Source organism: Bemisia tabaci, chromosome 2 (genome assembly GCF_918797505.1).
Source record: "Bemisia tabaci chromosome 2, PGI_BMITA_v3".
NCBI classification, from domain to species: domain Eukaryota; kingdom Metazoa; phylum Arthropoda; class Insecta; order Hemiptera; family Aleyrodidae; genus Bemisia; species Bemisia tabaci.
This window is the reverse complement of record NC_092794.1, coordinates 39,058,966-39,074,517: the sequence shown is the minus strand read 5'-3', so window position 1 is coordinate 39,074,517 and position 15,552 is coordinate 39,058,966. Positions and strand designations below refer to the sequence as shown.

The window sequence follows — 15,552 nt, the reverse complement described above, 5'->3', positions numbered from 1 at the left end:
TCATTACTCATTCCTGTGATCCAGTGGATAAATTTTGAGACCCTACTGCACATTGTGGCGGGAAGTTCAAATACAGTGCATTTGGCCGAGAAAGGGCCGATGTCGAGCGGGGCAGGGAGGTGGATTCCAAAAAGATATGCAATGACAATGACTGACTTGTGTGGGTTGGTATTCGTTTTTTTTTTCACTATCATTTGAAGGATTATATAAAAAAATAGTATAAAAACACTACGGGAACTCGCTTCTTTTTTTTAAAAAAAACAAAAAACCTTCTTATATAAAAAATTTAGGGGGGGGGGGCTCTTGCTACTCCCTATCTTTAAAAAAAATTGGAGGTTTTCAAAATTACCCCCTAGATTAGAGTAACTTTGTACACCTCTCGCTTTTTGACGATTGTGAACAATTAAACACCAATACAATCATCACAACAAATATTTTCAATTTTCAGGTTAGATACTCCCGACAGTCCTACCCGGGCGGAAACTGTAAAAGAAAGGAGATTCGCAATGAGTGAAAGCCTCCAAATTAGTATACTTAAGGTAAAATATGACTCAGAATAGCTCTGACAGTGATTCTAAGAGTTTAAATACATTTTCTCTATTAAAATTAGAACATTTCACTAATTGTGAAACTTTCTGACCAAAATGAAATTTCATGAAATTTCATATAAAATCTCATGTGAAACTTTTTGGTGAAATTTCATTTCGCACCTCTGGTCGTACCACCGCGCTGGTCAATAAAAAAAAAACCCCGTAAGATTGAACCGACCGAATCCCGGTTAGGGCACCACCGGGCCTAAAATTGCGATACATCTCGCAATGTAATTGCATACTATAACGGTCTATTCCTAGTGCATAAATACATTCCTTGTGATAGATGAAGAGACAGAAGAGACCAGGTTTGTCATTCACTGTGACGTCAAGAGTGTACCGGACCCGTTCCCGCGTTAAAGTAACCATGTTGAAAATTCGAATTCTGGGGAATTTTTAAGTTGATTTTGGGGATTTTCTGGTGGTCAAAACCTTCGAGGGGAATTCCTAACATAAAGAGCCTTAATTCTTTCGATACATGCAAGCAATAAAAAACTGTGCAACAAGACCATTGTTGCTATTATTTCAGTAGGTACGGCTAAACGATGACATATATCTACCTAATCATGATGATCTTTCTCATGACAATATCATACTGACTGAAGATTATGTCATGATGATACGATGATATAATTTTTATGTCATCATGTATTATTTCTATCGAGTCATCTATAAGTACACGTCATCATATTTTCCCCTTATAAGCTGATAAAACTAGGTTCATGCTTCCTCACACATTGCTGTTTCACATCATAGAATACAAATGGTCTATATTGTTGTAGCTTTGGCTCATCAATGCGCAAACTGAACGCTCCCATGATGATATGAACAGGTGGCGATACCTGTTTTGAAAGGATTAAGGAAATTATGAACTTACTTTTCGGATTTACCGGAAAGAGAGCGGCTTGCAGGTGTTGCACAGTTGGGTATCCATCAGAAAAGCATGCCATGGTGATACTGATACAGGAATGAATCCTCTTTTGGAGCCACCCTCCTGTCCCTGCCTGCTGAATTCCGAGCCCCCGTTCTAACCCCACCAAGAACCCCACTTCCACCCTATCTGATTATTTCTCCCGCTTAGTTACTGCCAAACACCTGAGGCACGATATCGACTGGAGCAGCGAGTCTCAGGCGAACGATCTAAAACAGCGACAAAGCAACGAGGGTGTGATTGTTACCGACGAACTAAGCAAACGGCCAATAGAGTCGATTGATGAGCTAAAGATATTCGGTCTCAATTCTATTTTGAGTGATCCAGAGGATTTTCCAACTCTCACAAATGAGTTCATGTTGATATTCACAATCAGCTCAAAGCAAATTGATGACGTCGCCATCACAATATCGTCCGAATGGCGTGCGGACGGCCTACAACTATACTAGGACCGATTACGATACAATTTGACTCAGTAGTCAGCTTAATCTCGAAGTCTCTTGCCTCTTGCTTGTTCTGGCCCTAATTTTGGCTCATAAAAAATCCGGAAGCTGCTACTAGAAGTGAGAAATGATGAGTTTTTTAGTTGAAAGATATCTCCTACTTTACACGTGTGTATTTGAACTTAACATTCTATTAAATTCGTCATTTATTCGATTACTCGGGTAAAAGTGATTTATTACGATTATCAGCATTAAAAATCAATATTTGGGGTTATTCGTTTATGAAAAAATAGGCCAAATTTGAATTTTCATGTAGTTTGAACCCTAAAGTAATTTTTTCGAAAAATACCATACAATTGATACACGCCTATTTCCACAAAGAACGACATTTAGGTATACGACAAATTTTCTATTATGGGCCCAAATGAACCAATTTTTAGCCATTTTTGGCGCCAAAATTCTCATTATGACTTCTGAGGATGATTCTGCATTGTGTTTTAGTACTATACAGAGAGTTTCAACAAAAATAACCCATGAAACTATACTCCACCCGTTGAACTCTGTTGGATTTACATATTTTTGCATTTAATTTGCCTTAAAACGGCCTATTTTTTTCGAATTTTGGCCTACGCAGGAGATTATATCGAAGTGTGACCAACATTTCGATTTTTATTTACATAGAAATCTATATCGCTCTTGTAACATTAGAATTCTGAAGTGGGTAAGATGCAGAGGTCGGGGATTTTTAGCAATTCGCCATTTTGAGGCCAAGACAAGGGTCAAAATTCCTGATCTTTCGTGTACGAGTTGAACATATCCTCAAGAAGATCTGTGCAAAATTTCAAGCAAACATATGCATTTCCCTCCGAGTCACGCTTTCTGACCGCCCCATGATTTGTTTTTCCCACTGTGGAGCGCAAAAATTCAAACCTTCGAAAACAGCGCACTATGGTCTGGGAGCGCCAAATTGTGGCTGTTGATTTATGTTGTTACTAATGTTTGGACATTAGTCTTTATCCAGCAAGTTGGTATCAAGTCAAACTTTTAGTTTTCCCTCCTTCTCTTTGTCTAAATTTTTTAGGTTACATTTTTGATATCCTTTCTGTGAGAATGTCTTAGCTCGTGATTCAGAGGAAGTTAACGAAGCATTGCGCTATTTAAATAACGTTTACTCGTTTATTTAAAAACTCTGATCAACAGGTTATTATGGCCCAGTAGCAGTTTTGTTTGTCTTGTTCGGCGTATTAGTTTTGTTGAAGAAGTGTCCGGTTGTTCTCCTTCGGGGTGAATCGCAGAAGAAGTATTTCGAATCATCATGGCAGAAATAGAACACAGCCTTACGAAGAACCTAAAACTAACCGATGACAACTACTTTCCCTGGTCAGTGAAGTTGAAAGCCTAACTTAATCATCGTGACTGAGGAGAGATTGACCCAGGCTATAAAAAAGGATACTTGGCAAACCTCACGGCAGCTCAGAAGAAGAAGAATAGCAGCGATCTCTCAACTAAAATACTGACAGTGAGTGATAAGTTCATTGATTATATTGGTGGCTGTGTAACAGCCAAGAAAGCATGGACTACCCTAGAAAACCTCCATCAAGATTATGGGATCATGCACCAACTGGAATTCCTTGAAGATCTCACTACGTTACGAAAAGGTGACCTAACAATGTCTGATTATGTTTCCAAGCTCATGGACCTTAACAGAAAAGTCAAAAAAGCTGGGATTGAGTTTGAGGGGCACGCTTTATCCTTATTTCTTTTACGAAGTTTACCTAAAGACAGGTTTGATTTCATCCGCTCTTTAGAATTTAAGGAAGCCTCAGTTTTTGATGATGTTGTCTCTAAGTTGTTAATTGAAGAGAAACGCCAGAAACGAGCAGTGGAAATGGAAAGCAAAGAGGACGAAGCTACAGCAATGGCAGCCTTCAGGAATTCAGGCTGAAAGAAGAAGCAGTGGAACTGTAAATCAGATCCGAAGAAGGAGAGCAGATCTGGACCGACTAGCAAGCAGTCTCAATCCAAAGGTGAGCGAGTGTATAAATGCTTTACGTGTGGTAAATTCGGGCATGTTTCCCGTGAATGTCCTGAGCTCAAAGAATTTCTCCCCCAAAAAGCCAGAGAAGATTCCGGTGGTGATACAGCAAAAAGTGCAAAAAGTCAGTGAAGTATTAGAAGTAGTGAATAATGCACGGGCGTATTGCTCAGTTGGTACAATAAACAAAGGAAAGAAGAAGAGGCGTTGGTACCTAGACTCCGGTGCGTCAGACCACATGAGTCCATTGAGAGAAGATTTTGTTGAATTCAGTGACAAAGTTAGCGGAGTGATCACAATGGGAAACGGGGAAGAAGCCGTGATACAAGGCAAAGGAAAAGTTATCATCAAAACGCTAAAAGAAGATGGTTGGTTAATTGTATCTTTATCCAACGCTCTGCATGTACCAGAACTTGAATGCGGATTAATGTCTGTCGCAAAACTTACGGATAGGGGTTTAAACGTTGTTTTCTCAGGCAATAAGGCAATGGTGATGGACGATAATACGCTTATTTTCAAAGCGCAGAAGAAGGAGCAAGTTTACATCATCAATACCTCAAATGAAGATGGTCATATTATGCCTGAACCCGATCGAACGAAGAATGCCCCTAGATCAGGAATAGCGTGTAAAGCTGTTAGTACCCAGTTGTAGCATGAGCGTTTTGGGCACTTACATGAAGAAGCCCTCAAAATTTGGGCCAATTTCAACCATTTTAAATGGTGCCAAAGGTCGATTTTGTGATGAAATTATGATATTTGGGTTTAGACCTCGATTTCGTACAAAAAACTCGATTTTTCGCTGAAATCGTGCGTTTACGAGAAAATGCCACTGAACTCAAGTTGTAGAGGATGAAATTTTACGTTACGAAGACGTCTTTGTAAACGATAAAAATCAAATTGAACTAGAAAAACTCACCTCGGTATTTATTTTTTTGGTCCTCAGAATTTCCGAGGTCTTGCAAAGTAGCGGTTTAAAAGACTCATTCTTCACGAAAATAAGCCGAAAGAAGGTATAAATGAACTGTTCGCAAGTGTTGAAGATGCCAATGTCATCAGAACTTCCTCAGTTTCAAAAAAAGTTCCAACTATTTTGCACATCAGGGCTGTAGCCAGGGGGGGGGGGGACGAGAGGGGGCGTCGCCCCCCCAAGTGAGATTTTTCGCCCCCCCCCCCCTAGTGATATTGCGGAGTTTAATTAACTTCATTATTTATAGTCCCGGACTTTAGTCAAAAGTTCGGTTATTATTCCTCAATCCTAAAAAAGTTGGTGAATCAACTTATCAACTTATCAACAAGTTATTTGTGGAGTTGTCTTACAGCCAGGGCGCACACGCTCATCGCAGACAGCTTGTTTTTGAAGATGAGGCGACAGGCGACAGGGCATAGAGAAAAAAAAGGAGGTCTTTGCATTGCGGGCATCTTGGAATTTTTTTGATGACGTAGGTCGGCACAGCGACTTTTATCATCGATTTCCTTGGAAATGGTGCAATTTATGGAAAAGAGTCATGCTTTAAAAAGTGCTTGAAATTATATCATGAGTTGATTTAAGCAAAAAAATTGAACATTATGGTCCGTTTCTCATACTTCGAATTCCGGATTTCGCTGGCCAGGTTGTACCGACCTACGTCACAGGGTAAACAAACCTCAAGATGCAAATACCTCCTTTTTTTTCTCTATGGCGACAGGGAGGAAGCAAATCCGAGACTCCGCGAATTTGTTCCTCGGCCGTCGAGGTTCGGCGTTGCCAGATCTGTTGGAGCCTCAAAGTTATGATGCGTAAAACTTTGGATGAGAACTAGATATTGTCATCTTAAGTCTTGTGGAAACAATATGTTACTATCGTATATTAGTGACATTTTACAGATCGTGTATCCAGGCAATCCAGGTCTAATTTTCTCAGTTACACCCACACGTTATAAGTTGGCAACGCTGAGCTCTCCTTTCTCCCTGAAGTTTTCGGCAGTCGACTCAGTCGAGCCCCGAATTTTTTCCAAACGTGGTTGATTTTGTTTTCTCTGTCCCGTGTCCCCTCGGGTTTTGATTAGTTTGAGCATAGTGTTCTATTCCAAGTTCAAGTGCTTTTTTGATACTGTTATTTACCTACTCCATACTTTTTCATTAATTAAAACGCGTTGCGTTGGAGCCGAGTTCTGCGTTTTCGCGGGTTTTGTGCACATTTATTATGGCTCTGCTTCAACCGGTTTTGATCAAAAGGGGCTAAGTGCTTTCGCGAATCGTGTGCTTCATTTCATTTTTAAAATGGATCGATTTGTGATTCGAAAGAAACAAAGCGACAACCTAGAGAGAAATAATTCTGCAAAAACGAACCCCTCTCCTTTTGATAAGCATGTGACTGATAAAAATGTAAGTTTTTCCGTCGCGCCTTCAACTAGCTGTGATGAAATAAGTACTACCGGCAGTGATTCAGAGAAGTCTAAGCCATCTGCTGCCCCTGAAAAATCTAACTGTAACAAAAACAAAAATAATAGTGCTTCTACTACCAGTGATAAACAAGATATCGCTGCGATTATTTCTGATGAGTTGGCGCACAAAAATGAGCCCATTAAACAGATAAAACTTTCAATTTACCCGAAGAATAATCAAGGAAGAATGTTTCGATCTGAATGGTATAGTACTTTTCCTTGGCTGGAATATTCACCCACCCTTGATTCTGCCTTCTGCTATGTTTGCCGTTTATACGCTGTTTATACTAAGGAGCTGGCTTTCGTAAAAACGGGTTACAATAACTGGAAACATGCATGTGATAAAACAAAATCTGGATTTCACAAGCATGAAAGTTCATCCACCCACATTGAAGCTGTAGCCTTTATGAATGAGCAAAAAACAAGACGAGAATTGAATGTTTCTGTTGAAACTCTAGTGAATGATAGTGTGCTCGAAAAACGTAGGTATTACGTGAAAAGTATAATCGAAGTTGTGCAATTTTTGGTCGTGAATGAGCTTGCTTTAAGGGGCAATTATAATTTGGATGAACATGTGGAGCAGGGTTTATTTGAAAACCTTTTTGAATTCACTATTAGAAAATATGAAAAACTTGCTGAAATTTGTAATTCTAGTGTCATCCCTAAAAATGCTACCTACAAATCACCTGAAATTCAGAACGAAATAATTCAAATTATGACCGAGGCTATTCAAGAAGATGTGGCAAATGAAGTTAACACGTCGGACGTCCCATTGTTTACATTATTGGAAGACGGTACTAAGGATAAAAATCGGCGTGAAAATGTTGCCACTGCTCTGCGCTACGTGAAAGACAAACACGTTTACGAATCAATACTGTCTATTGAGTCTACAGAAAAATTAGACGCCGAAACATTCACAAATGTAACTTTAGAAACATTGGAGAGGAAAAACGTTAAACCGGAAAACATGTTGAGCCAGTGCTACGATGGAGCTAGCGTTATGAGTGGCTCAGATGGAGGTGTTCAAGCTCTAATACAGAAAAAGTTGAAAAAAATTATTCCCTATGTCCATTGCTTTAATCATAAGTTGCATCTCGTTGTTGTGAAAACCGCCGAAACGTGGTAATAGTTCGCATATTTTTTGGACAAACCAATGAACTTTATAACTTTTTGTCACGCTCAAGAATAGCACCTCATTATAAAGGTAAAGCTTTATCACGACTCCTCGACCAAAGATGGTCTGGCCATCTTCATGTTTGCGAAGTCATATACAATGAGTATAACCATATTTTAGAGACTCTCGATCTTATTGCCGATAACAAAGAGTCTGAATTTGATGGAGATGAAGTCACTTTGAGTATTGGTTTGCGTAAGGTGATGAGGCAAAAAGATTTTGTGTTTTGCTTGCTTATAATGAGAAATATCTTGCGCACGTTTAAGCCAGCGGATACAAGCTTTCAAGAGCGCCAAATCACGTTACTGGACGCATCAGATCTGGTAAATTCTATCCTCGAATCTTTAAAAATTTCGAGAACCGACGAAGTTTTTGATATGACAGTTCGCGAGCTCTCTTGTTTCACTGAAATACAAGAAAACGTGAGACTTCGTAGAAAGCGTAAATTCAATTCCCGACTTAATGTCTACGCCACATTCGAGACCGTAGGACACAAAGACCAAGATTCAGATGTCGGATTTAAAAGTTACAAAGCCATTTACAATGAAATCTACGATCTTGTTACAGCTGAAATCAACAGAAGGTTCGAAAACACCGACTTGCTGAAAGCGATCAGTGCAGCGGAAAATTTAGAATATGAAAATTCGAAATTAAATTATTTGAAGGAATTCGGCATTACCGTCCCGAGTAAAGAGGAAATGATGGTTGCGAAAAATTTTCTGGAGAGAAGAAATGTTCCAAAAGACAAAGTATTTGACGAACTATATTCTCAAAGATCTGCATTCAAAGACTGTGACGCGATGTTAGCTGGGGTTAGAACATTTGCTTGCAGTACAGCAGTCTGTGAATCAACTTTTTCGGCTCTTACGAGAATCAACAGAGCTCAGAGACTATCAATGACACATAAGCGGATGGCAAATTTGACTCACCTAGCTTTTGAGGCGAAAAGAACAAAGGCATTGGACTTAGACAGAATTCTTAAGAAGTTTAACGCCTCAAAAAATCGTCGCCTGCAGCTTTACTAGTTGTGAGTAAATGATTGATTTAATTTTACTGTACTTTTTTGCATGTTTCACTAATAAATGTTTTCCCTAATGCCTCGCGTCCGAAAACACATTGTTCTTAAATCAATTTTTGCCCCCCCCCCCTCCCCCGCGACCTACAAATTTCTCGCCCCCTCATGTTGAAATTCTGCCCCCCCAATCATACCATCCTGGCTACAGCCCTGTGCACAATCCTCCAAAAAGTGTACGGCTCGAGAAGCAGGATCGTGCTATGATAGTGAGGGAGAAGTGCGGTTTGACCGGGAAAAATTGCGTAACGAACTTTCCCTATGTAATCGTCATCAGTAGGTCCCCCTGAACAACTTCCTAAAAGTTAAAAATGGTGCGACCCCGGAACACCCCTCAAAGTACTTAAAATTGAAAATGGCGGCCGTAATAAGGGGGTCCGGGAAATCGGTATTTTAAAAAGCTCAGTCTGTCTTATGTGAGGTATCATTTCCTATGTAATTTTGGTCGTAGATTTCATAAATTAACTCCACAAGGCCCCCCGGTCAAAGGGGCGCTCCAAATCAAAGATGACAGCCAAATGTGAAAGGCAGGAGGTTGCATTTTTTTAAATACTCACCGACGGAACAATATAGACAAGGAAAATAGAGACTTTTCACTTTCCTTGTTCCGTCGGTGAGTATTTAAAAATATGCAACCTCCTGCCTTTCACATTTGGCTGCCATCTTTGATTTGGAGCGCCCTCTTTGACCAGGGGGCCTTGTGGAGTTAATTTATGAAATCTACGACCAAAATTACATAGGAAATGAAACCTCACATGAGACAGACTGAGCTTTTTAAAATACCGATTTCCCGGACCCCCTTATTACGGCCGCCATTTTCAATTTTAAGTACTTTGAGGGGTGTTCCGGGGTCGCACCATTTTTAACTTTTAGGAAGTTGTTCAGGGGGACCTACTGATGACGATTACATAGGGAAAGTTCGTTACGCAATTTTTCCCGGTCAAACCGCACTTCTCCCTCACTATCATAGCACGATCCTGCTTCTCGAGCCGTGCACTTTTTGGAGGATTGTGCAAAATAGTTGGAACTTTTTTTGAAACTGAGGAAGTTCTGATGACATTGGCATCTTCAACACTTGCGAACAGTTCATTTATACCTTCTTTCGGCTTATTTTCGTGAAGAATGAGTCTTTTAAACCGCTACTTTGCAAGACCTCGGAAATTCTGAGGACCAAAAAAATAAATACCGAGGTGAGTTTTTCTAGTTCAATTTGATTTTTATCGTTTACAAAGACGTCTTCCTAACGTAAAATTTCATCCTCTACAACTTGAGTTCAGTGGCATTTTCTCGTAAACGCACGATTTCAGCGAAAAATCGAGTTTTTTGTACGAAATCGAGGTCTAGACCCAAATATCGTAATTTCATCACAAAATCGACCTTTGGCACCATTTAAAATGGTTGAAATTGGCCCAAATTTTGGCAAACATGTTATTTTACCAAACGTCATCGATTGCCGCCCGGGGAGCGGAATATTTCAGACTTTCATTTTTTTTGACGCACCCTAGGGTAGTTTGGTTCCCTTGGCATAATTGATGAGAGATTGTCATCGGACACCAAAAGAGTCTTTGTTCACAACATGAAACACAATTTAGGGTTTCCTAATCCGCCTATCCGCCAGAACGTACAATTTAACTGATGTCTAGGGTCACATTTGAAGACAATTATTTTCATGATCTCTTATAAGTCACAGCCAAAGTCAATAAAACCATCCAAATATATTAAAAATAGTCGGATAAACATTTGAAGACTCTTAGCCTTTAAGTAAACTGTCGATTATTTGATTTAGTTGATTAACTTTGAATTGTTTAATTTGTTGAAATTGATTTTCCTACATTATAGCCAATATCATATTAAGAGAATGTGTTTTTTAGATGTATTTATACGTTTCAACCTTTTTTTTAATGTTAGTGTGTATCTAGGTCAATTCATAATGATACATTGCAACGTACGGGAACTTTCGGGCCAGCGTAAGCTTAGTGCGTGTGTGCGGCATGCGGCATGTCGCTTGGGCAGTGCAGAGGACTCGCGCGCGCGTTGCGCTGCGGCGCGTCCATTTTGCCCCAAGTGTCTTTCCTTGCGCGCGCCTTTCTCGGGTGTTTTGCGGCTTTTGTGTTGCAGATACGACCAAACGGAAGTAATTTTCGTCCTTTAGGACCGTAACTCGGCGTTTTCCACTAAATAACAGTGTTATTTTGTCTAAAAACCTCAAATTTTAACCTGTGTCACTTAAGTCGTTTGAGCACCGGGTAAAAATTGTTTTAAAATTTTTTCCTTGCACAGGGCTTTTAATCTATCCACACTCCACACATCAACTTTTAAGACCAGGACCTCCTTCGATTTCGAAAATTTAAAAAATAAGAAACACCCTACCCTAGGGTGCCCCCTGAAAATTTTAGGGGGGCCAAAAAGTAGCTCCCTTTGACCTAGGAACATCCCCCAAGTTTCAAATCTTTACCTCAATTAGGTAAAAAGTTAGAGGGGATGGAAGGGACTTTTGGATCACCCTGTATATCCTTTACTTTTAATCAATAAGCTTAAATAGAAGCTCGATAATCTTGAAAAAAATGATACCTATTTGTAAGTAAAGTAACAACCAATGAAGACTTAATTTGTGAAAGTAATCTTTCGATACTTGAGGAAACAAGCGGTGATCTCTGAGTATGTTTAGATCCGACTTTAAATAAATGTTTGGTGCCACAAAAATGTCATATCTGCACAATGGATGAAATGTGTGCCACCTTTCAAGAAAGGAATTCTTCACAGTTATCAGCGCGCCGTTCTCAGAACGGATCGTTTTTTACAATCGGTGTGCGGGTACCTACTATTCTAAGGTTATTCTTCACCATTGACCAGAATAATAAGGATTTCGATCAAATCACGTCCTCCTCAGCGTGGTGACTTTGGAAATATCATTTAAACGCGTTTTTTTCTACATCCGTCGCTGTATAAGTAGGTAAATGCGACAGTGCTAGCAGTTTATTTTAACGTGTGGAGCCTAAATTCTCTATCTAAATCATTTTATTACGATCATTTTTCATCAACGCGTTTGAATTTCTCGGTGAATCATCACGTGAAGTCGATACTGCACATGTTCCATTTGGCGTTTAACCCTGGTTTGACATCTGTACCAACTAGTGGCGGGATAATTTAAACGTCTTACCTCAATATTTTAGCTTCGGAAATAAAAAGTATTATGCATTGAACTAGGTGGAAAATTACTCCTAAGGAATCATTATACCCTAGGAAGTCAAAATCAGAAGTTTACGTTAAACGATAGGTAGTATTTTTATTAGTTATTGTAAATGATAAAATGTGAGAGTTCCTTTGTGACGTATTAGCCACGGTTAGAGTCCCTTTATACCCAGAGTTAAGACAACTCGATTATCAGCTGACTGGCAGCCGGCCTTGGCTGGCCATGGAGGCCGAAACGAGTGCACCCAAACGAACGATATTGAGGGATAAGGATCAGGAATCCTGCGATGTCTGTCAAACAAAAACAACAACATCAACAAATTGGATCAATTAAAAAGAAAATGAGATTGGTTTGTGAATAATTTCTTAATCTATTTTCATTTGAACCGATGGAAATAACAATTTACTCTTGATGGACCACAATTAGGCAATATTTTCATTATTCTTGTTCACATTCGAGGTACCGCCATCTTGGTGCACTCGTTTCGGCCTCCATGAGCGAGAACCAATCAGAATTGGATTTTTTTTAGGCCACTTTCAGCCCAACCAAAAGTGAGTTGTCTTAACTCTGGGTATAAAGGGACTCTAGCCACGGTCGGTAGTGTTGCGCGGCGGCCCCCAGCACACAAGTAAAGCAATTTCATCCGCGTTGCCACATCAATCCACAGTCTAGTTGACTACACAACTGTCTATACGGTCCGTAAGGTCCACGGATCGATCCCCGCTAGATCTTCCAAAGTTTTATTGTCCGTCGCGTACATATCATTTTAAAACTTTTGATGGAGAGTTTATTTCAATGGATCTCCATCATCTAGAGAGGACGCCAAGCTCATCTCTGTCATGAATGTTGAGAAATACCTTACTCATAATTTATTTGATGTTTATTCATAATAAGTGGAAAAAATCAGCAAGATGTAAAAAAAGTGCATTCTTCCGCTGAGAGAATAAAATTGATGTTTAAATATTAAATGCAACATTGAATCGCTTCCTTATCTAGCACTCGTGTTCCGGAGATGTCTGCTTGTTTATTATGTATGTACATTCTATCACGAGGAAGTATTCTGCAAGTCGATGGTTAATTTTTCCAAAAACTATTATGGTTCTACATCTGGAAGCAGATAAAAAATAATCTACTTTTCAAAGGTTGCGTTAAAAAAAGCTGTTTTTAAAAAACCCCATTGCATTTTGAAACGGTTTGAAGGGCCAACAAATATTTTCAAAAGCACACTCTATCACGAGAAAGTATTCTGCAAGTCGATCAGCCTATCAGATGCAGTCCTCTCCACCAAGAGGAAAAATGCGCGCTTTAGGGGAGACCGGGGTTATGTTGGCCACGGGGCTATGATAACCATCGTGAGAATTTTGTAGAGGAAAACGTAAATTTGATGTTTTGATGAGAAAAAAGGTTGGCAGCGATGTAGACTAACAATTCAAAATATCAACATCGATGGTGTCCCCCTCTGTTATGTTCTGTGCTGTAACATTCTTGTTTACCTTCGAAAATAGCCCGAAAATGCGATTTTTTTAATTTTGGATTTTGTTTGCTGTGGCGAGTATTTATTTTGTATATTATTAATCTTTGTTTCTATTTGAAGTAGACCCCTTTCCTTTGATTTTAGTGTATGGATTTATGGCTTTTGACTCCTTGTTTCTCAGTTGGATGACTTTGATTTGAGGTGACCTCAATCGGGGCTATGTGGACCATGTTTCTGGGGCTATGTTGACCTAAGAAAACATACATTTTATATTTTTTTTGCGTAAGGTTTCAAATCCATTTTCTTTGAGTTTAAAACGGTCCTATATAGTGGGGAAGTAGATCTTCTCATTATTTTTTAAGTTGCTTTTCACGCCAACTCACTTATTAAATTTGATACTGTTCTTTAAAAAAATTTTTTTTATTTTTAAATTTTCAGCTCCAAAGGTATTGAGTTTCACAAACATTACGAAAGATAAGTGTAGGGGCATAATACTAAGCTTTTTAAGTGCAATTACAATCAACTGAACAAGGTTAACACAGCTTCCTTACAGGTGGCTAACTTGGCCCCGGGGGTGGCCAATACAGCCCCAAGCGGGGGCTATGTTGACCAAAATGGATTTTCTTTTAAAAACGCATGCAACTCACAAAATTAAAGTATTTTGTACAGTGTTTTCAGTTGATTTTAATTTTACACTGTATGCTTAAGGATTAGAGCATTAAAGAAATGACATTCTATTCTTCTGTTTCTTCAGACACAAGTTTTAAAAAAATCTGGTCAACATAGCCCCGGTCTCCCCTATGCGAAACTGGGGTGTTATAGGTTAACCGCTTGTTTTTATCTAAAAGAGGGTTTCTAACAAATTCAATTAGATGAGGAATCATGCAAATTGTGTCCGTTTCATACGCCTTTTGGTCTCTATGGATTTAAAGGATTGCCGTTTGGAATTAATAGTGCTGCAGAGTGTTTTGAAAAGAAAAATAATGATAGTCTCGTCAATCTAGCCAAAAAAAGGGCCTAACCTCGGACAAATTAGCACAAACTTCTCTTGTGTTTCAAATTATTCGAAAACATGTCTAGAGTACCCAAACAAAAGTTTACCATTAGCCCCCTCAGGAACACAGTTTAAATTGCGTAGAACAAAATGGCGGCCGTCTGAAATTACGTATAAGTTGATTGTTGACTTCGTCAGCGTTTTCCCAATTTTGCGTAATTCTAGTACATGCAGTGAAAAAAATCATTCGTATCAATTTCTCAGAGTACTAAGTTCTGCTTTCAAATATATAAACTTTTTGAGTTTTGACTTGTTGGTTCCGAGCTATAAGGATAAAGACCAAAGGAAAAGGCAACAATTTTCTTGAAGTAACAAGTTTGGGTCTGTAACTTTTAAGACACAGCTTACCCTGCTAAAAATGAGTGTAAGGTTAGCATATTGATAACAATGTGCTAGTATTAGGTTTTCAAGCATAATACTGAGTAACGTAATATTAGCAATATGTCGGTACTATACCAGCTATATGTGAGCATTAAGTTCGTTGGTGATACACTGTACATATGATTTCATCTTAGCCATATGTGTGTTATATGCTAGTATTAAGTTGGTCAGCATTAGGTATACTAGTATTGCACTCAGCAGTGTAATGCTAACCATACACGAGTTATATGCTAACATTAAGCTGGTCAGCATTATACTAGTATTATACTGAGCACTGTAATGCTTGCCATATACGAGTTATATTTTATCATTAGCTTAGTCAACCATAAACGAGTATACACTCAAAAGTGTAATGCTAAGCATACAGGGTTATCCAAAAGTCACGTACCACCCCTGTAACTATTTTCCTAATTTAGATAGAAGTTTGAAACTTTGGGAATGTTCCTCGGTGGCAACTTTTTGGTCCCCCCGAAATTTTGGGGGCGGCCCCCCCTAAGGAGGGCGGGGGCTAGCTTTTTTTTCAAACGGCAACCCCCCTTCTGTGATACCACATTCGAAAGATAATAAAAAAAAGAAAATTTTTGACGCAAACCGCAGGTCAAAATGATGATTTGTGACAAAATGGCGACCGGTTAAAGTTCAAAATGGGGGAACTTTGGCATCTCCGTTTCTTATCGGCGGATGAAACTTAAAATCTTAGGGTTTTTCGGGACGAGAAAAACGATTCCGGCATTAGTTTTCCAGAAATGTTAGTCCTATTTTCAAAATGGCGGCGGTTAAAA

At 39.1% G+C, this 15,552-nt stretch overlaps 1 protein-coding gene across 4 annotated transcripts in view; it reads right to left on the bottom strand.

The window, feature by feature from the left end:
* Nucleotides 1-15,552, bottom strand: part of LOC109041769 (cytosolic carboxypeptidase 2) — a 302,746-nt gene that overhangs the window by 263,157 nt on the left and 24,037 nt on the right. Inside the window, exon 1 of one of the 4 annotated variants that reach the window (XM_072297298.1) lies at nt 1,468-1,868. The exons of the other annotated variants lie outside the window; for them this stretch is intronic. Within the exon in view, the coding sequence (XP_072153399.1) occupies nt 1,468-1,540 (73 nt within the window). The 5' untranslated portion in view covers nt 1,541-1,868. Of the gene's footprint in view, nt 1-1,467; nt 1,869-15,552 lie in introns of those variants that run through there. 4 annotated transcript variants of the gene reach the window in all.